Source organism: Dipteris shenzhenensis, chromosome 1 (genome assembly GCF_047967505.1).
Source record: "Dipteris shenzhenensis isolate YYH24624 ecotype China chromosome 1, Dip_SZ_1.0, whole genome shotgun sequence".
NCBI classification, from domain to species: domain Eukaryota; kingdom Viridiplantae; phylum Streptophyta; class Polypodiopsida; order Gleicheniales; family Dipteridaceae; genus Dipteris; species Dipteris shenzhenensis.
In genome coordinates, this window is record NC_141596.1 from 64,063,419 (window position 1) to 64,085,855 (window position 22,437).

Below are 22,437 nucleotides of genomic sequence, written 5' to 3' on the forward strand. Positions count from 1 at the left end.
TTCCTTTTTAATTTGTAGACCCACCGCGTTCCAATGGCATGCTTGCCAGGAGGGAGATCTACTAATTCCCGTGTGTCATTTTTGGCAATAGATTGTAACTCCGCTTTCATTGCATCCATCCACTCTTTGCTGTCAAAAGCATCTTTATGGCACAAAGGCTCTTCATTGCAAGCTGTAGCAAGGAGTGCAAACTCAAGAAAGTGGCCATGCTGTCTATTCCCTGATCTTGTCCGGGAAGCAAAAGGCTGATCTTGTTTGCTGTCCCTCAATGTATCAAGAAGCCATCTGGGAACTTGCCTTGATGTCTATTGACAACTCTTTCTTCAATGACTGCATCATGAGTAGTGGGACCATTTTGTGCCGGAAGAGAAACCTGCAAATCAGCATGAGGTTGTGGCTGATTATTGCTTAGTGGAGGGCCTGCAGGAGGCTCATGTTCCTGGTCAAAATCCTCTTGTGATGATGGCAGAGGTAACCAAGATTCAAAGGCATCAAACATGTCAACATCTGGCTTTGCTTTGCAGTCCACAAGAGGAGAAGCTGAATGTTTAGCAAAGATCACATATGACAATAATCTTCCCAGTATTTGGTTGATATAACTGATACCCTCTACTCTCCTGGCTGTAACCAATGAATATGCATTTGATTGCCTTGTCATCAAGCTTATGTCTCAGCTGAGATGGTACATGAACATATGCAAGAGACCCAAAAACTCTCATGCGTGAAAGTGAAGGCTTGCTGCCTTTCCATGCTTCATAAGGTGTAATAGTCTTCAATGCCCGTGTAGGTGATCTATTCAGCACATAGTTGGCACACATTACTGCATCAAGCCAAAATTTATTGGGCAAAGACTTGGCCTTAAGCATGCATCTGGCCATCTCCATTATGGACCTGTTTTTCCTTTCAAAAACAGGATTCTGCTGAGGAGTAAAGGAGTAGTGCATGAGTGAATAATGCCCCGTGAAGACAGAAATGCATCAAACTCCTTTGACATATACTCTCCCCCCCTATCTGTGTTGAGGGTGACAAGCTTGCATCCTGATTCATTCTCAACCATATTCAGCCATCTCTGAAAGCATAAGAAAACTTCAGATTTGGCCTTTGAAGGATATACCCAGCAATATCTTGTGAAATCATCAATGAGAGTCATGAAATACTTATACCCCCCCGATGGCATTTGTCCTCATTGGGCCACAGACATCACTGTGTACTAGCTGCAATTTCCTTTGTGAGAGTTTTGGACAATTCTTTTGAAAAGGAAATCGATGCATCTTACCCAAAAGACAACCCTCACACACATGTTTGGAAACTGTGTGAGTCTGAGGTACATCATTTGCCATCTGCTGTGAATGTAGCTTTGCAAGAGCTCTATAATTGAGATGGCCCATTCTCTCATGCCAAAGATGAGTTTCAGCTAGCTGTGAATCTGAAATAGCCAATGCTTCAATAGGAAGTGCAGCTAAATGATGATCAAGGTGATACAGCCCTTTTTGCAAAGTGTCAGTGAGAACTATAGCATTGTCATCACGAAGATCATAAACTAGACATCTGTAGCCATCAAAAATCACTCTGAAACCTGAAGTAGCAATTGCTGAAATTGAAATCAAGTTGACTTCAATGCAAGGCACAAAAAGAACATTTGTTAGAGTGACAAGATGGCTTGAAATGGATGTGAGCTGCACATCTCCAACTCCTTTTACAGCATATGAAGCATTATTAGCACATGTAACAGTCCCCCCTCGAGGTGCATCAGCTAAAGAATGAAACAACTATCTGCAAGAAGTGACATGCTTGGAAGCACCACTATCAAAGTACCACGACGGAGCATCATTAGCAGCAAAGAAGCATCAGCTTTGGATGGATCAAATGAGCAATGGACAGCCCATGCCCAATCATCCTGAAGAGCATGTGCATGTGAAGCATCTTCTGGCTCATGGGATTCAATAGCATGAGAGGCATTAACTGTCAATCCTGCTTTCTTTTTCTCTGGAGCAATGCGCTTCCTGCATTCTGAAATGTCATGTCCAGGCTTGCGACAATAGTTGCATCTTTTCTTCTTTACCTTATCTGCTGTATTTTTAGATGCATGGGAGGAATTGCAGCTGCTATGCGCAGATTTTGGCTTGCCCATAGGCTTGGAAGCCTTGCCTCTTCCTGTTTGCTGTGAAGCAAATGCATGATCAGGAATAATGTCTTGTCTATTAGCTCTACTTTGCTCTTCCAGCAAAAGCGAAGCACTAGCTGATCAAAAGAATAGTGGTCTAGATTACCCATGGCCACCAATCGAAGGGTTGTAGCAAACCCTTGATATGTATCTGGCAGTCCAATCAATGTGGTACTAACAAGCTGTGAATTTGGCACCATCTCATCAATGTTGGCAAGATGTTCCATGAGGTCCTTGACCTTTGTCAAGTATGCATCCATTGACTCACCTTCATTCATACTAACTTCCTATAGTTGCCTTCTCAAATATGCAACACGAGCTTCATTGCGAATCTGATAGAGAGAAGCCAATTTATCCCAAGCATCCTTTGCTGTCCTGCAAGACCGGATGAGTGGAATAATGATTCTCTTGCATGATAAAGCAATGCATGAATGTGCATTTGCATCTCTTGCATCCCATCTTGACTGTTCTTGAGTTGGAAGAGCAGCAGCAGGAGTGCTAGAGGAAGAGGCATCAGGAGGAGTACCCCCTGCCGAAGGACCAGCAGTAGAGGCAACCACTGTAGCATTGGCTGGCCTCAGATCAGCCCCAGAAACAATATTCCACAAATGCTTTGCAACAAGAATATGTTTCATGAGATAAGACCACATCGGATAGTTGGTGGCATCCAACTTATCATCTTCACGAAGAACTCCAAATAAATCTTGATTGTTCCCAGCCATAGCAAATGTGATACCCTGAAAAAGACCTAAAAACCCAAAAGCCTCAAGGCTATCACTTCAAAAAGCTGGCTGTCCAAAAAAGACAGCAAATATCTGCACAATTACGTACATGCGCCGCCGTACAACCGTACACTACTCTACATCCGTACATCCATACAACGCCGGAACGTAGATGTACGATGGTTCAAGTAAGGAGCTGAGTGTACGTCTGTACGTCGGCACAGGTACGGAATGTAGTACGGCGAAGTATGAAACGCGGGTACGGAAGGCAGTACGGCAAAGTACGAAACGCACGAAAGGCAGTATGGCGAAGGTATGTTGTACACCAACGCGTGAACAGTAGGTACGACGCTGATCAGGTAGGGCGCATGTACAGCGTAGGATGTCAGTTACAATGTTGAGCAAGTACGGAACCGTACGGTTGTACGATGTTGAGCAGTACGGATGAGAGGAGCGGGTGCAGGAGACGAATCTAAACGTGGCTCTAATACCATTGTAGGATCGATAGGCAAAGAGAGAGTGCAGGTTGCAAAGAGTCGATAGAGTCTGTCACGTCAAATCTTAGATAATGAAAAAATCTAAGTACAAGGTACTTGCACCTAGACCTAGGACTAAGTGTCCTAGGTGTCACATAGGACTAAGTGTCCTATGTGGCCTAAAAGGCACTAACACTACAAGTGCGTACACTTATGCCTACAAGGCACATAACATGGCCTATAGGGCATCACTAGAACCACCAGAAGATGGCCTACACTTACGGTTGTAGTAATGAAATCACGACTACAAGATCTAGAAGGGCCTAGGAAGCAAGAAGTGATAGATCCTCAATTGGTTTCTATGGTCAAGGTATGATTAGTGCAAAAGTGCAGTCAACAAAGATAGAGGTTAGCGGTGGATACAAAAGTCAAAAATAGATTAAGAAGCATGAGGCGAGGCGTGATGATGCACTTAAAATCAAGATCAAGGGGCTACGCGATGCCTACAAGGCACATAACATGGCCTATAGGGCATCACTAGAACCACCAGAAGATGGCCTACAATTACGGTTGTAGTAATGGAATCACAACTACAAGATCTAGAAGGGCCTAGGAAGCAAGAAGTGATAGATCCTCAATTGGTTTCTATGGTCAAGGTATGATTAGTGCAAAAGTGCAGTCAACAAAGATAGAGGTTAGCGGTGGATACGAAAGTCAAAAATAGATTAAGAAGCATGAGGCGAGGCGTGATGATGCACTTAAAATCAGGATCAAGGGGCTACCCGATGACTGGCACAAGAGATTTTCTAAGGACTTTGCACAGATTTAAGCAGCAGTACCAAGTATTAAATGGCTAGAAGATGACAAAGATGAAGATGATGTAAAGCCCATCCATCAAGCTGGACCCACGCTGTACTTACTCTTAGCACACGAGCTGCAAGACTTAACATTCTTTGCCAGAATTGAAAGGAACATAATAAAGGATAGCCAGGGCCTGCGCTAGAGCACAACTGAGTCAAAAGGCAAGTGAGTTGGCCAAGGACCAAGAACAAAGACGAACCCGCAAATGGGTAATACATCATGAGGGTGTGGCCCTCATCAAAGAGTTTAAATCAAAACTCTAGGTCTTAAATTGATATATGGTCATCTATTGTCTTCTTTTTTCAGATTACAATGTAGGTACCTTATAATAACTCGGAGTCACTTTATGCACTCCTAGGGAGCTGCATTGTGCCCTCCCTGAATGGATGTATTAGCAGGGTTTTTTGGCTCTCTCATAGACCTCTTGGTCGTCCGACATAGGGAGAGTTGTCCAAAACTCTCACAAAGGAAATTGCAGCTAGTGCAAAGTGATGTCTATGGCCCAATGAGGACAAATGCCATTGGGGGGTACAAATATTTCATGACTCTAATTGATGACTTCACAAGATATTGCTGGGTATATGCTTTAAAAGCCAAATCTGAAGTGTTCTCGTGCTTTCAGAGGTGGCTGAATATGGTTGAGAATGAATCAGGATGCAAGCTTGTCACCCTCAACATAGATAGGGAGGGAGAGTATATGTACACAGATAGGGAGGGAGAGTATATGTCAAAGGAGTTTGATGCATTTTTGTCTTCACGGGGCATTGTTCACTCATGCACTACTCCTTACACTCCTCAGCATAATCCTATTCCTGAAAGGAAGAACAGGTCCACTATGGAGATGGCCAGATGCATGCTTAAGGCCAAGTCCTTGCCCAATAAATTTTGGCTTGATGCAGTGATGTGTGCCAACTATGTGCCGAATATATCACCTACAAGGGCATTGAGGACTGTTACACCTTATGAAGCATGGAAAGGCAGGAAGCCTTCACTTTCACACATGAGACTTTCTCTTGCTTATGTTCATGTACCATCTCAGCTGAGATAAAAGCTTGATGGCAAGGCAATCAAATGCATATTTATTGGTTACAACCAGCAGAGCAGAGGGTATCGGTTGTATCAATCAAATACTGGGAAGATTATTGTCAGTAGAGATGTGATCTTTGCTGAACATTCGACTTCTCCTCTTGTGGACTGCAAAGCTAAGCCAAAAGTGGACATGTTTGATGCCTTTGACTCTTGGTTACTTCTGCTTCCCTCAGCAGGAGACTTTGACCAGCAACATGAGCCTCCTACAGGCCCTCCAACAAGCAATGATCAGCCAGCACCCCATGCTGATTTGCAGGTCCCTCTTCCAGCACAAAATGATCCCACTATTCATGATGTAGTGATTGAAGAAAGAACTGTCAATAGACAGCAAAGGCGAGTTCCCAGATGGCTTCTTAACACATTGAGGGACAGCAAACAAGATCAACCTCTTGCTGCCCGGACAAGATCAGGGAATAGACAGATGCATGGTCACTTCTTGAGTCTGCACTCCTTGCTACAGCTTGCAATAAAGAGCCTTTGTGCCATAAAGATGCTTTTGACAGCAACGAGTGGATGGATGCAATGAGAGCTGAGCTACAATCTATTGCCAAAAATGACACATGGGAATTAGTAGATCTCCCTCCCAGCAAGCATGCCATTGGTACCCGGGTCTACAAATTAAAAAGGAAATCTGATGGCAGCATAGATTGGCACAAAGCCCGTTTGTTGCAAAAGGGTATGCCCAACAACAAGGCATCGACTTTGAGGAGACCTTTGCTCCCGCTTCCAGGACTACTACTATTAGATGTGTCATTGCCATTGCAGCCCATCACCATTGGCAAGTGCACTAGCTTGACATCAAGACTTGGGGACCTGTAGGAAGAAGTTTATGTGACACAACCTCCTGGCTTTGAGGTTGTTGGCTCCAAAAACAAGGTATGCCGGCTGAGAAAAGCCCTCTATGGTTTGAAGCAGGCTTACTGTCCCTTGGTTTTCAAAATAGCCCCACAGAGCCCACTCTTCATCTCCGTGGGAGTGGATCTGATTATTTAGTGCTGATTTTATATGTGGATGACATGCTGATCACGGGCCCTGATACTCGGCATATTGCAGCTTTCAAAGCTGATTTGCAGCAAGCTTTTGAAATGTCAAACATGGGACAGCTGCACTATTATTTGGACATTTAGTTTGCTCATGTTGAGGGGGGTATCATGATGTCACAGTCCAAGTATATTAGACAGCCCTTGATCGTTTTCAGTTCGAGGATTGCAAGCCAATCTCTACACCAGTGGACCCTGGCTTCAAATTTTCAGCTCATGATGGGAGCCCACCATGTGATATCACTCTTTACCAGCAGGCTGTTGGATGTCTCATTTACTTATGCCACACCAGACCTAACTTACAGTATGCAGTATCCCAGCTCAGCAGGTTCATGCACATGCCCAGTTCACAGCATTGACAGGCAGTGAGGAGAGTCTTCAGATATCGCAGAGGCACACAGGATTTAGCCCTCTTCTATGGTGATCAGGGTTCACTTACCATGCATGCTTACATGGATAGTGACTGGGCACGTTGTTCCGACACCAGAGTGTCACATACCGGCAACTATTTTTTGCTTGGCAGTTCATGTATCTCTTGGCTCAGCAAGAAGCAACCAACGGTTGCCACATCCAGCTGTGAGGCTGAGTACAAGGCAGCCTTCACCGCTATAGTATAAAGTGTCTGGCTTCAACAGTTACTTACAGATCTTTATATTCGCCAGACATCCTCCACTATGGTCTACACTGACAGCCAGAGTGCTTTGGCCATTGTGCGTAATCCAATGTTTCATGCCTGTACCAAGCACATTGAAGTTCACTATCATTATGTTCGAGAGCGGTTGTCAGCAGGAGACATAGAGTTGTCCTACCTTCCCACAGAGGACAACATAGCAGATATGTTTACAAGGGCACTTCCTCGTCCCAAGTTCGAAGTCTTTCGACAGGCTTTACACTTGGTTTCCTTTGTTACATGATCTGGCATACCTTGTACATTCATAGGTGGCTATATCCTTTTGGATGAACATGTGCCACCATGACCAGAAAATACCAGGTATTCTGAGACGTTTCCAGAATACTTCAGCCCATACCATGGAGGGGAGTTTGTAGGCCATCTTCTCCCAATTGTATTAATGCCCTTTGGGCCCTGGTATGTGCCATGTAGCTTTAGTTATTGGCACTTAGGTCACCTAGTACTTTTAGTGTCTTATGACACCTAGTACTAGTGGTACCACTAGGACACTAGATCCTAGAGTTCTCTTATATAGTACTTTGTACTTTCATTTTTATTATTCTAGTCGATGTGACGGCTTCCACTTCTTGCTCTACCCTTGTGCATCATTTTGCTTCCGTGAGCCTACAGGAGATGGAGGGAAAGCTTGATGGAGAGGGAGGGGGAGACGGTGAGGGAGACGGAGATGGAGATGGAGATGGAGATGGAGATGGAGATGGAGAGGAAGAGGGAGATAGAGGGATTGAGAGATAGAGAGGAATGTTCTTGGAGGGAGAGGGGGATGGAGAGCTGGGCAACGGGCTGCTTGGTGGCTAGGGAGGAGAGGGAAGAGTGCTTGGTGGAGAGGGGGAGGGGGTGAGAGAGGATGACCAGAGAGCACACGATGAGGTCCAACCCATCGTTGCTCTACTCAGAGGAGACCGACCATGACCCAAAGTGTCCACTATCACCCTTAATGTCGCCCTCTATATACAAAGATATCGGAGGCCATGCCCCCCGCCTCAGCGAGAGACGATTCGATAGCTACTGATACGCGACATCTTTGCATCTTATCGGAGGGATACCACAACTCTCAAATATGTCCTCCGAGATTTTGCACTATCTACTAGAGTCTCTTGAGAGCCTAAGAGAGTGTGTTTAGAGTTTATGAGATCATTAGCTTAGCTTAGCACTCAGCAAGGGCCTTAGCGAGCCCTTTGCTTCAACCCATGGCAGCTTGTATGAGTTATTATGTTGATTGTACTTTGTCTCATAGGCCCGTGAGGCCCCCCAAAGATGTTATTATAACTCTCTCTCTCTCTCTCTCTCTCTCTCTCTCTCTCTCTCACACACACACACGCACACACAAAAAAGCCCAACTGAAAGATAAAGCAGCGGACTTAGCTAAGGTTAAAGCTGCCAGGAAAGATGGAAAGTGGGCAATTTACCATGGTGGAATAGCACTTATCAAGAGATTAAATCCAAACCAAAAGACTCTCAGTCTTAAAATGATGTATGGCAGATGATATATATGGTCTTAGAACATAGTCTAGGTACTCTAAATAAATGGAGTTGCTTCTGCGCTCCTTGGGAGCTGCTACACAGTTTTCTCTATTGTCCCATAGACCTTTGGTCTCCCGTGGATATTAGTAGACTTTCGTTCTTTCTTTCTTTCTCCACCAAGATCTAATTTTATCACGACCACTTCTTGAGAGTATCGGAGGATGGACTCATCATCAAACCCCAATAACTCGAGGACAGAGGAGTCTCACATGCATGGAGGATAGCCATTGAACAGATGCGGGTCTCATCCCATGAGCTAAGGATTGAGGTAGGGAGAGCTACAGGTACACCCAAAGAGCGACGGATCTACAAGTTATGCACGCTAGGGGAGGTCGAGACAGAGGAGCATTTCTCATGTGTCTAACCAAACTACTATGAGATCCGAGGACGATGCCACTATCTTTTGCTGGAGGGTCATGGTTTTGGTCCACTCTCCTGGTTGATCCACGTACATGACCAGGTCTACACTGGGCTATATCTGATTGAGATGTGATGACACAGAAAGACGGTAGAAGGAGATGACCACACCGCACGATGCTGAGGTGGACCAAGCACAGCGACAGGTCACGGACTTCTAAGCATTTGAGTCGGCTCCAGGACATAGTGGAATGGAGGAAGAGGAGCTAGTGGACATAAGGGCAGTGTGGATCAATGGAAAGGAGAGACAACGCAACGCTCTTGAGCAAAGAACGTAGAGACCACATGCAGCATGGAGAGACCAGAGCACACACGATCAAGGTCCAACCTATCTCAGCCCTCCTTAGTGTAGATTGCCAAAGACGAGTCGTCACTTTTGACGTAGATATAGAGGTCCACAACAAGAGACAGCTCAACAGACGCAGATCCGAGATATCTTTACAGCCCACCGGAGAGCCACCACGATGCCGGGATTCGGTTTTTGAGTTTTAGTGTTGCTTGAGCATTTGAGCTCTTCAGCTTAGCATAGCATAGCACTCAAGTGCACCCTTTTCGTCATCCCATTGAGGCATGTATGAGTTTCTTTTCCCTTGGTGTACTTTGTCCCATAGGCCCATCTTTATTTCTCTTGTTGGGGATCAGACAAAGATGAATTGGGCTCGAGTTGAGAGGCTTCAAGTTCTCCTGCTTTCACGGATGATCTATAGTAGACCCATATCAAATAATCCTAGCTGAGTTCGGGGCTTCCTTACTATAGCTTGATATAGCGTTCTAGGTTATCACATATCTCCACCGCACATCGGGGGCAACGTAGGCTACCATGCTAGGCCCTATCCTCATCCAGGGCTTTAACAGTTAAGGGTGACTATAAATAATGGTATGCACGTACATGCAGATGGTTTGAGAGCCTGGGCCTCCACATAGACAAATTACCCCCCTTCTAGTACAGCACTGAGGCCCCCTCCGCCCCACTCACGCATCTCAAGATCACCAAGTTATCCAAGAGGATCTCTTACAACTCCATACATTCAAGACCTGGTTGGCACCCCACAGGCTTCCTGTGAAGCTCAACTTTTATAGAGACCATTGCTTGCAGATTTCTATAGAGGGGTTCATTAATCCACCAGGATACACACTAATCCATCTCCCCCATTCCTTGAGAATATCGATCGAGCGCTCTTAACACTAATAGCCGTCAACGCTCTAGCACAAGTTTTGCCACCACAACCTCATACATCGCCGATTCCCTTTTAGGCTTAATCACACCGACTTCGCATTAAGAGTGGACAGGCAACGAGCATACCTAGAGAGGGTCACATCCACACTTTAAGTGATCAGCGAGAGATCAAGTTGAGGATTATTTTGCTTTCAAATGCCCTGTATACTATGAGATCAGAGGTCGCTATCATTGTCTCTTCAAGGACGTTTTTTGACCCTCATGTAGTTCCTCGTCCTGCGACTTTCATTCATGATGCCATCCAACACAGGGGGCACATAGGCGAGATCAAGGTGTACAACAAGACTCCACTTAGAGCATGATCACTGAGTTTTTCCAGCCAGACAACACTGCCCTGCAGGGCTCAGGGAGATGGCAGATCCGAGAGCTAGAGCGGGAGAGACAGTAGATTTACTAGCAAGTTGAGACAAAGATCAAACTAGGGTACCTTCCCTCCATGCTTACCAAATTGGGGGCATGGCCAACACGAGTGACAGTGGCACTTCTTTGTTGCAGGGACATAGATAGGAGACCATAGCAGACCATACATAATAATAGTCGTCAGCACTCTAACACAAGCTTTGCCACCACAGCCTCATACATCGCCGACCCCCTTTTAGGCCTCAGACTTCTGTCAGCCACACCTGGCAGTGTTTTACCCAGTACCTGCTGGAGGTTTTGTGCTCATCCTTGAGCTACTGTTTTCCAACATCAGTGAATTAATAAACAGAGTATTTTCTGAAGTTATTTCTGCTGTATATCTCCTGCATATTTGCGTTACTGTGGGTCATTTACAGCATACTGTGGGTGTATTTTTGAAAGAGCTCACGTCATTTTCCAGGTGCTACAGCGAGCACTTGACCTCTGACACCTATCCCTCCATGCACGAACCATGCTAAAGCGACAGCGATCTATCCCTCAATGCATGTAACCATGCGAGTTAACCATAAATCATAATTGTTACAGACCTTAGATAGTTAGCCCCTCAGTCCTTCTGTCCAGCAAAATCAAGATCTATGGCGAACATTGCATTGAGTGACATATTTGAACATCAGCAGGCTAAACCGACACTGCTTTTTGTAAACAAGATTGCAGCAGACTAAACTGGCATTGCTTTTTGTAAACAAGATTTGGTAAGAGAGCAGTACTTGTCCACTGATGCTGATAAGATGTCTCCGTGTTCATCCACCACAACACTGGTAACCTGGAGTTCATGGCCTTGCAAACTGTGTATTACATTAGAGCCCTCTAAATTCCAAACTTTAACAATTGTGTCCATTCCACCTGAAACTAGTCCACCTTTAGGTAGCTCATCGCTAGGTGGAATCCATGCAACGGCACCAACAAAACTTGTATGCCCAAACATTGTCTTCTCAGACCTGTACCCATTCTCTCCATCTCCTTTGGCTGACCATAGTCGCACTGTTTTGTCCCGTGAACCTGTAGCAAATCCATACTCGCCACAGATGCCAATTCCTCGAACCTGCACATTACATAGGGTGGGGGGGAATATGTATTAACAAACATGGGGAGCCTTCAAAACATTGAGCAATCCTATAAAAAAAATATTGTGGTACACCACACAACAAACACTGGGTAAACTAAAATCCACACAATGCAGACCCTTCCATTACATAAGTCTGATTCTTTTTTGTTCTATGGATGCAAGCTACAAGAGGTGGAATCTTACAAGTATCTACGACTAGAATTTGAGGACTGCTACAAATGGAATCTATGTGTACTAAAGAGGATACTTGGACACCTAAAAGCTTTGTTCATCTTACCAAACAAATGCAGGAAATCAAACATCTGGAATTGGAGTACAAGGGAGTTCCTTTTTCAGACTCTAGTGCAGCCAGTTGTCTTGTATGGGTGTCAAGTATGGGCCACAAATCTAGCAAAAGAAATGTGGAAAATAATAGAGAGAATTCAGAAAAGATTCCCAATAGAAGAGCTACGGTAAGAATGCAAACTCCCTATCGCATAATTTTGGCAAAAACCAGCATGCTACCCCTCATGAGGGTGAAGCAATATGTCTCTTGATCTCTTATATGATCAAACTGAAAAAATGGATAGCAATAGAATCCCTTACAAAGTGATGGAAGGCACAAGACAAAAAGGAGGCACATATTGTTGGATGGGAGTGCAATGGACTGTGAGAGAGCACCTGCAGATGGATAATGAGAAAGTAGAATAGTGGCCAATGTCCTAAGTGAACTAACTTGGACTAAACACTGGGTGTCCCAAGTGGACTATATGTCTTATCTCGCCATGGTTAAAGTGGCAACAAAGCCCCCTCCATGGTATGGCTGAAGTATCCTGGATACATCTTAGGGATACCTGGAAAATAAATCATGGTTGACATGTTCATCCATGATGGATATAGCAACCTATGATAGTACAGGGAAAGAAGAATCATGCAACAAAAGGTACCAAGTATAAAGCTTGCCGAAGCGGTAGAGCCTTCGTGAAGAGATCTTCCAAGTTATCCTCCATCAGAACATAGGACCATTGTATGTCCATAGCTAGCAGTCGCTCTCGAACATAGTGATATGAACCTCTATGTGCTTGGTACACATACAAAAGGCAGGATTACATACAACGTCCAAAGCACCCTTGCTATCAGATGAGGTCTGGCAGACATCAAGATCTGCAAGTAGCTTACGAAGCCACTCCATAGTAGCTGTAAAGGCTGCCATGTACTTACCCTCACCACTACAAGTAGGTTGCTTCTTGCTGAGCCAAGAAATGCATGAATGAAGGAACATGGTGTGTAAGAAAGAGAGAGAGAGATAGGCTAGGGAGAGAGGAAATGATACTCAAATGTAGACACCATGAAAGGCTTTCATTCATTCATCATCATCAATGAGACAAGTGAAGTACAAGCCTTTATAGGCTAGACACACACTCAAGTACAAAGTGCATATGGGATAAGTCCCATGGTGACACGTGGCACTCACACATCAAACCACTACCAGATGTCCTAGTATAACACATCACACAACAGTCTTTGGCTATGATTTCTCCAACATCTCCCTTCAAAGCAAAGAGTGTGAGACCCAACACGTAAGGAGGAGACCAATCCCCCTTCCACCGCAATACTGCAAAGAGCAAGTCCAACTATCCAACACCTCCCGTGTAGTCAACTTGCGACCGACAAGGGTAGTCCATCACTCGTCACCCCCCCTTACTCTGAACTGGGTGGTCAACGCCATCATACAAAGTAAAAAACCATACAATCATTTTTGGGAGACAACCCAAGGCAGAGTACCTCTTATTGACTCCAAATACATTCATTTTAGAGGGACAACTCAAGGTTAAGAACCTTTATTGACTCAACACAAAATGACTAGTAGCACTAAACATCATCTACCACCTCATAGAGGGATAGATCATGCAATATTTTAGAAATGTGTGCAATCATGACAATGCATGAGATGCAAGAAGGGAGAGATGGAATCTTTCCTAGAGATGACAAAATATAAAAGGGATTAATCCTATATACAAAATGGATAGCCGAATGTCAAGGCAGATAAGTCTTGGATGGAGAGGACGTCTAATACATTTTAACGGGTTAAGATCCTTGGTGTGGCTAGGTGGATGAGGGTGGGGGGGGAGGGCACCATCATTATATGGCTCCATTAAATGCCACGTCCTAAAATATCAACCTTGAGAAATGGTGCATGTTGACAAACTTACCACGTGGCAACAAGGTAGAAGAATTGGGTAAAAATGGGGTAGTTCTAGTAGTTGATGCAAGAATGACACGTGACATGTCAAGGCGGTTGACAAGAGAAGATAACACACATACCCAAAGGAAAGAGATGACTGACGTAGACCACAAGGTAAGTTGTCGACAAAAAAAGTAGTTTGAGACAGAGCGGGTGCATGAACCTTGGAATGGTGTAGTTGATGGTCAACCCATGTGAAAGCCCCGTAGAGGAGCCTAGAAAAAGACAACAAATGCACTACAACATTGAAAAGTAGGCCATAAAAAGTGAAGATAGCAAAGCCGCCAACGTGGTAGCGCACACTGAGGACTGCTACTGCATGGCATGGTTGATATTATATATACCTTTGTAAGACTAGAATAAGTCCAATCATACAAATTTAGAAAATTTGTTGCTCTAAAGATCAAAAATCTACAAAGAAAATAAAAGAGAAAATGAAAGAGAAGAAAAAAGAGATAAACAAAAACTTTTATGAAAAGCAAAAGGAAGACATACTTAGCAAGCAAAGCAACACTTATGTCGTCATCAGTGCCCAAGCATAAGCAGCTATACTGGGTTTCTAAAGACCCGCGGAGTTTCTTGGGCAAACCCAGTGCTTACTAAAATACGTCGAATAAACAAAAGAGAATGAAAACAAGAAACAAAGAAGAAAAGAAGCAGGTGACTTAAGCAAAAATAAACAAGCAAGTCAAGAAACAAAAACTTCCAAAAAACTCTCTCTCTCTCTCTCTCTTATTTAAAACATAAAAAGTTAAATGGCACTTTACACTTATGTCTCATTTCTGCAAAGAGGCAAAAATACATTTCTAACTTAGAAAGCACAAGTATACTCAAACAAACTCTCTTTTGAAACTAAAAGAAAAACGGGCTATTCAGCTCCCCGCTTTTTGTTTTCAGCTTATGTTCAATCATTCTAAACAAACCTAAGGCCGAAACACCATAGATAAAAGACTTCATATCTAAGAATGTGCGAACTTTTTTCATTATTTTCCTTGGATTATACCTCTTGTGTAATAGTAAAGTGATCAAATTACTACATTGAGTGATAAAAGACTCCTTAGTTGCACAAAGGCGGGAAAATCTATGGAATTGGGAAGAAATGACTCCATATTTTGCCAAATCAGAAATGTTTGAGTCAATGTGAGGCATTTTTATAATGTGTAAACCACTATATTCAGGTTGTTCACGTTTATCGTATATATCAACCTCTAATCCTATGGTAGATTGAGAAAGTCTAAGATCTAAGAAAACACAAGAATCCCCTCTTGAAGTGAAGTTCAGTTCACAAGAGTCACGAGGATAGATTCATTCTCCAAAAGCTCTAGCGTCTTTGTACATAAAGTCTTGAAAGTTAGGAACATCTAGTACAAATAAATCATCTATAAAACGCCTAACTTGACTAAGCTTATGTAAAATGATAGGGCAAGTATTGATAGAAATAAGACGTTGCATAAACTCAAATTCATAAGTGAAAAGATAAAAGTTTGCTAAAAAGACGGCACAATTAGTGCCCATGGGGATTCCTATAACTTGTTGAAACAAAGAATCACCTATTGTGATGTAAAGATTATCTAAAAGAAAATCTATCCAAGAGCAAACATCTTCTACACTTACTACCTTTGTGTATCTTTTCTTTTTAGAACCTATGTCATGATCTTTATTTTTTAGCCACAAAAAGTCAAAGCATAAGGCTGTTATCTCAACTTTTAGCACTTTGCATCTATCTTTGTCAAATCTCAGCTTGAAAACTTCAGCCACTAGCTTTTTAATTCTAAACTTCAAGTCTTCCAGCTCAATCTTTGTGTAAAGCGTCGTAAAATCATAGGTTTGAAGGAGAATAGGAGACTCTTTTTCCTGAATGCTTCGAGAGGAATTAAAAAATTTTACAACAGGAATCACTCCTACAGAGTCATATAAAATCCAGCTTGAGTTCGAGGGGACATCTGCCTCTTTTAATAAGTCCCTCCAAAGTTCATGGACACTAGGTAACATGGCTTTGAAGCAGTAGCTTAGCCATTTAGAGACATTTGTCAAAGTAGTCTCACAAGCAACTGCAATAAATCTTGGAGTTTTGTGAAACTTCCAAGCAGCACAAAGAAAAGGTATGCTTGGATTGCAAACAAACCCAGAAGACTTGCAAAAACTCTGATGTTTTGAGATCAAATCCTTTTGAGAAACTAAGGCAGGGGCGTAAGTTTTGGCAAACGAGTTCACTTCTCTCAAAAGACATTCTAAGTAAAACTTTTTGCAAATAAAAACAAAGTTATTGGAACATTTGTCCACATAAGATATGACAAAATTCCTATGGAATTTTCGAAGAAGAGTTTCATCTTCTTTAGAAAGAAAGTTACTTTTCTTTGAGCAAATAACCTAAGGGACTTCTTCTAGTTTCAAAGCAACTTTCTTCAAAATCTTCCCTTTCCATTCTGATAAGATAATTTTAACTCCTAAACATTCTTCTAATTGCAAAACAAACTTTGAGATTCCCTCATCGATAGCTTTTAAAAGGCAAGACTCTTTAAAAGAGTACAATCGAAATTTTGTGCCTTTCATGAAAAGGTCTCTTAGGTTACTAGAAAGCAAAATTGAGGTATCAGTTGTGACTACATGTCCTAAATCAGCATCAATAAAGCTTTGGAATCTCTCATGGTTGATATTAATTGAAGGTTGAAAAATTAAAAAGGAAGGGAACTCACCCTTTCTAGGGTGAAAAATCACACAAAATAAAGTGCGATATGAAAGTTCGACGTGTCTACACTTGATGGTTTCTCAGAGAACTAGCCATTTTTGTAGCAAAAATATTGGGGGATCCAACAGTCACACCCATAGTATAAGATTAGAGATGAGCATTTATAACACAATTGACCACAATGAGTGACCTGATGATGATGCCAAACCTGAGCAAATGCAAATTATCTTTGAACATTGTCAATAACTTGATGCCTGCTCCTCAGGTCCAGTAAATGTGGCGAAACGATGCTCGAGCTTGTTCCATATCTTCTTGGCTGAATGCTTGAGGTAAAGATGATGAAGTAGATTGTCAGCCAGCCTCAAACCAATAAGCACCAATGCCTTCTCATTCTTGTCATCCCAATCTGATTGGTCTTCACCACGAGGATGAGGATCCATGAGTGCAAACTGAGGTATGGTGGCTGGTCTAGGACTCCAAAACGCAATAGGAGACTCCACGTATGCAAGAGGGCAGTTATAGGTAGCTGGTGGTGCTCCAAATGCGAACCCAAATGAAAACGCAGCAAGTAGATGATCCGAAATGCAGAACTGAACCACAAAGGGAACCCTTATGGGCGTCGTGACTGCTCGAAATGCTGGAGCAGGTCCGAAATATGCAAGTTGGTTCACCAAGACGGCTCCGAATTGCTGTAGCAGGTCACCAAGCTGAAAGTCGGCTGATGTGATATGCTAGAAGGCTAGAAATAGCTCGGAGCTGCCTTCAAAGACTTTGAAGTACTGCAGAGAATGCTCACAGGTAGTCGGCTATGCAGCAGCAGCAATGAAAGGCTGATTTTGACGATGAAAACCTCCACACGTGCAGGCGCCTCTGAGAAAATACGCCGACCAGCAAGTAATAGGCCGCCAAGAGCGTAAAGAGTGCTTCAACAAAACCCGAATGAAGGCAGCAGGCTATGGAGAGGCTGTACGCAGATGCAGACGGCTGAAAGGACAAAGAGGAATAGAGACGAAATGAAGGAGAGGCGGCTGCACAAGAAAGAGCTGAGCATAATTAGGGATAGAGCTTGAAGAAGTGATGATGTGGCAGGGACGAGAGTGTGTGTCTAGTCTATAAAGGCTTGTACTTCACTTGTCTCATTGATGACGATGAATGAATGAAAGCCTTTCATGATGTCTACATTTGAGTATCATTTTCTCTCTCCCTAGCCTCTCTCTCTCTTTCTCTCTCACACACCATGTTTCGTTCATGGTATCAGTGCAGGGCAGTCCTGCCCTAATGCGACCAGGTGCATATGGGATAAGTCCCATGGTGACACGTGGCACTCACACATCAAACCACTACTAGATCTCCTAGTACAACACATCACACAACACTCTTTGGCTATGATTTCTCTAACAATGAAGAGCCAAGCAACCAGCCCAATCATTGTCCGTAAAGCATGCATAACCAGTGAAGACTTATCAGCATTGGCACGCTTGCCAGGAGGCAAGTCACAACTCCCATGTGCCATTTTGGTGAATGGAATCCAATTCAGCATCCATCCACTCTCTGTTCTCAAAAGCATCCTTATGGCCTAAAGGTTCATCATTGCAGCCTGTGACAATCGAAAAAACATCCCAAAAATTGCCATGCATGTCTTTGTGCACCTCTAGTATGGGCGGCCAGGGATCAGCCTGCTTGCTATCCCTAAGAGTATCAAAAGCCAACTCAAGACGAGGGAATATGTGCAAATGCCAAACACCCAAATACCCAGAAGTGTGAAATCATAGGCTTCCAGCCAGTCAAGGCTTCATAAAGAGTGATTGTCTTCAACGCCCGTGTGGGTGCTGTATTGAGCAACTAGTTGCCACACATGATTCCATCCAACCAAAACTCATTGGCAAAGACTCCCCCTTAAGCATGCATTTGTCCATTTTCATCAAAGCTCGATTCTTCCGCTCTGCAACTCCATTCTGCTATAGAGTCTATGGCATTGGGCACTAATGTAAATGCCCTGGGCTGCTAAAAACGGGAGATGTACTCACCTCCCCTGTCAGTGTTGAGGGTCACGAGCTTGTTTCCACTCTCATTTTCAGCCATGGCGAGGAAATGCTTGAAACAAGCAAAAGACATCGGACTTGGATCTCAAGGGATAACCCCAACTATGTCTGGTAAAGTCATCCACAAAGGTGACATAGTACAAGTATCTCCCAAGGGATGTTGTCTATATCGGTCCGCATGCATCACACACTATGTACTAAGTGCAACTTCCTGGATGCAACCACGGTCCCATCCTTGGGAAAGGAGAGCAGATGCATTTTGCCAAACAAGCAGCCCTCACAAACATGTTTGGAAAGTGCATGCATATACATATACATATACTTATATAGATATGTATATATATATGTATATATACATTTACATATACATACATATACATATACATATACATATATAGATATGTATATATATATATATATATATATATATATATATACATATATATACATATACATATACATATATAGATATGTGGGAGGTCTACCACCATATCCTTAGAATGCATTTTGACCAAACTATTATACTTGAGATGTCCCAATCTCTCATGTCATAGATGTGTATTAGAGATTACAGATTCGGCTACTGTGTTTGTCTCTATAGCAGCCCCTTTGTCATACGCATCAAGATGATGCAGAAGATGATACAGCCCTCGGGAAAGTGTTCCAGTAAGTATTATGCTTTTATTATGCTCGTAGTCATTCACGGCACAACGATAACCATCAAATATCTCTACAGGAATTTGTAGAGATGGCTGAAATAGAAATCAGATCCTTTTTAATACCTACATATATAACACTTACAAAAGAGTAACAGCATCTCCTAAAACTGAAGTGACTTCCACTTGACCAATCCCTCTGATGGATAAGATGCATTATTGGCACATGTTATTATGCCCCCCTTCGGTGCATCATCCAAGGACTGAAATAACTTTTTGCAGGACATAATATGCTTGGACACTATCAACGTACCAATCAGACATAGAATCTATAATTGATAAAGCTGCATGATGCTTCGATGAATTGTAGTGACATGTGACAACAATGCCTACTCATCATGAGCCATATTTGCTATGTGCTCATGAGCAACAGAAGCATATCTAACTACAAGTCCTTACTGCTGCTGCTTTTTCTCCAAAGCAATGCACTTTCGACACTCGGGGCTTCATGTGATAGTAGAAGCAGATGAGGTACAAGAGTAGATTAGGGCTTGCTGAAATTTTTACCCTCCCTTCCTCTACCTTTGTGATCCAAGGCAAAGGCTTGGTCTACATTGATGCAGGCAGCCCTACTTGAATGGCTTTGCTTCCCTACAAGAGCAAGGTGACAAGGTGATCGAAGGTGTGGTGGTTGGGGTTACCCATAGCCACTAACATCAATGTCATAGCGGAGCCTTGATAAGAATCAAGAAGGCCATCCAATGCCGTGGAGACTACCTGAGGATCTGACAGTCTTAACATTTATGAGCTGCTCTCTATAGCCCTTCACTTTTGTGAGATAGGCATCCATGTTGTCCCCTTCTTCCATTTTGACATTGTCCAACTGCTTGAGCCAAAAGGCACCCCTCACCTCATTCTGAATCTAATGTCTTGCATTTTGATGCCTTGCAAGACCGATATGGGGTATAATGAACCTCTTGCAAGACAAGGCAATCAAGGCATATGCCTATGCATCTCTCTGATCCCATCGGATCTAATCGTGCGGGGGAGGCACGACTGCAGCAGTGGTAGATGATCCAGAAGTGACAACAGTAGCACCACCCGCAGTGGTGGTGGTGGCAACAGGTGCCTATGCCTAGAAGGCAGGTCTAGCCTCTGTTTCTGTGACAATATCCAAAATATTTTATTTTATTCTTTAGAAAAAAAAGGATTATATTTTGAGAAAAATGAGGATTATATATCCAAATATTATTGCCATGTGGGATAGTTGGTGCCATCGAGCTTGTCCTCAGCTAAAAGCATTCCAAGCAAATCATTGATTGCCATACTGCAAAAATCCCCAAAAATAAATGTGCTCTAAAAATGTCAAAGCCTCAAGGCTATCATTGCAAATGAGCTTGCTGCAGAAAAACTGACTCCAAAATCTACAAATGTCAGGAAAAAATGAAATGGCTGCTCCACACTAAGCCAAATGCACAAATCTTCCCTGCAAAAGTCTGTTGCTGCAAGTAGACTAACTGCAAAAATCTGTAAATGTCTGTCCAACAAAACTCTGTCTTGCCATTAAATCAAGGGCAAAATCTGCTCAAGACTACTTGTAGATATGCACAAATCTACCCTGCAAAAGTCTGTGACTGCAAGTAGACTGACTACAAAAACCTGCAGACGTCTGTCCAACAAAACTCTGTCTTGCCACTAAATCAAGGGCAAAATCTGCTCAAGACTACTTGTCAGTACCTTAAAAGAAAAGTCTCCAAGGCACAAAGGCCAATGCAAGGCAGATTTTGACAAACCAAAGTGTGCCAAAATGGAGGACAAAGCCTTACCAAGCATTCACTGCAATCCTAACTGCAAATTTGGCAAAAGCCCCAAAATTTGTGGAGGGCAACTGAGCCAAAAAAGAGGGCAAATGTGCTGCATTTATAAAATCCTTAGCCAATCTGAAGCAAAACCAATGCTATTGGAGCTGGCTAGAACAACTTTGAACCAGTTTTGAAACCTAAAGCAGCAGCAAAATGTAACAGAGATGGTAGTGAGTGAATAGTAAAAGCGTAGTATGAACAGTTGGCAGAGAATCCGTGCGGGCTGTACAGAGGTCCGTACATCCGTACAGACAGGTCTCGAGAAGATCTTTGCAGGTTGACGCGTTGTTGGAGGATGTTGCAACAGTATTTGGCAAGCAGATCTGAGTGCAGGCTGAGTAAGAAAATAGGTCAGACTCAGGAGTGGAAAGACGAGTCACAAGCCGGACCTACTAGCTGACAAGATCACGAATCTACACAGACAATGGCAAGCTGCAAATCCCGAGCTTAAGCTACACAAAGTACTAGGGGAGGCAGGTCGGAGCAAGAATTTGCCCTGATACCACTATTGAATGGGACTACAATAAAAGGAAGCTGGAATGCAAGGAAGAAACACGCAATGGAGTGTACTTGCAAATGGATAATGAGAAAGTAACAGTGGCCAATATACAGCAGCAATTATTGTTGCCACTTTAGCCCTGGTATGGCTAGTAAGGACATCTCTTCCTCTTGGGGCACATGATGGTTAGTCCTAGGTAGTTCACTTGAGACACTTGGTCCTAAGTTGGTTGGTGGAAAGGCCGATGAGATGTCTTAAGCCAAGATTTACCCAAGGAGAAAGGGGCCATAAAAGACTTTGTGTGGCGAAAATTGAAGGACACTTTGTGGGAGGAATGGAGTTTCACATACAGAAGAGCAATTTTACACATTTAGAGTCAAAACCCATGACCTGGAGGTAGAGAACGGTAGATGGACACACACCTCTTGGCACAAGAGGCTTTGTAAAATCTCTTAGGACAGTTTGATTGATCACTTCATATGATAGTGTTAGGGATACTCATCAAATAGGCGCAGGATATGCAAACCATAGGATCTAATGACCTTTCTCTCCCTCTCGACATGACAGGTTGGAGCCCGTAAATGGCAACCCATAGGAGCGAGTCCTAACCACCGGGGGATCTTAGCGACACTCTAGAGTCTTTCATCGGAGATTGGGTGGCTCTCAGGGCAAGCATAGCCCTCTCCAAGACCATACCTTCTAGATAACCTAATCTGATACCATGTTAATGTTGCACATTGTGGAAGCACAAAGAGAGAGAG

General features: G+C 43.2%; 1 protein-coding gene across 1 annotated transcript in view; it reads right to left on the bottom strand.

Moving 5' to 3' along the window:
* LOC147906195 (transducin family protein / WD-40 repeat family protein) overlaps positions 1-22,437 on the bottom strand; it is a 170,334-nt gene that overhangs the window by 136,583 nt on the left and 11,314 nt on the right. The window contains exon 2 of the mRNA XM_087377003.1: positions 11,346-11,680. Coding sequence (XP_087233129.1) covers positions 11,346-11,680 — 335 coding nt within the window. The remainder of the gene's footprint in view (positions 1-11,345; positions 11,681-22,437) is intronic.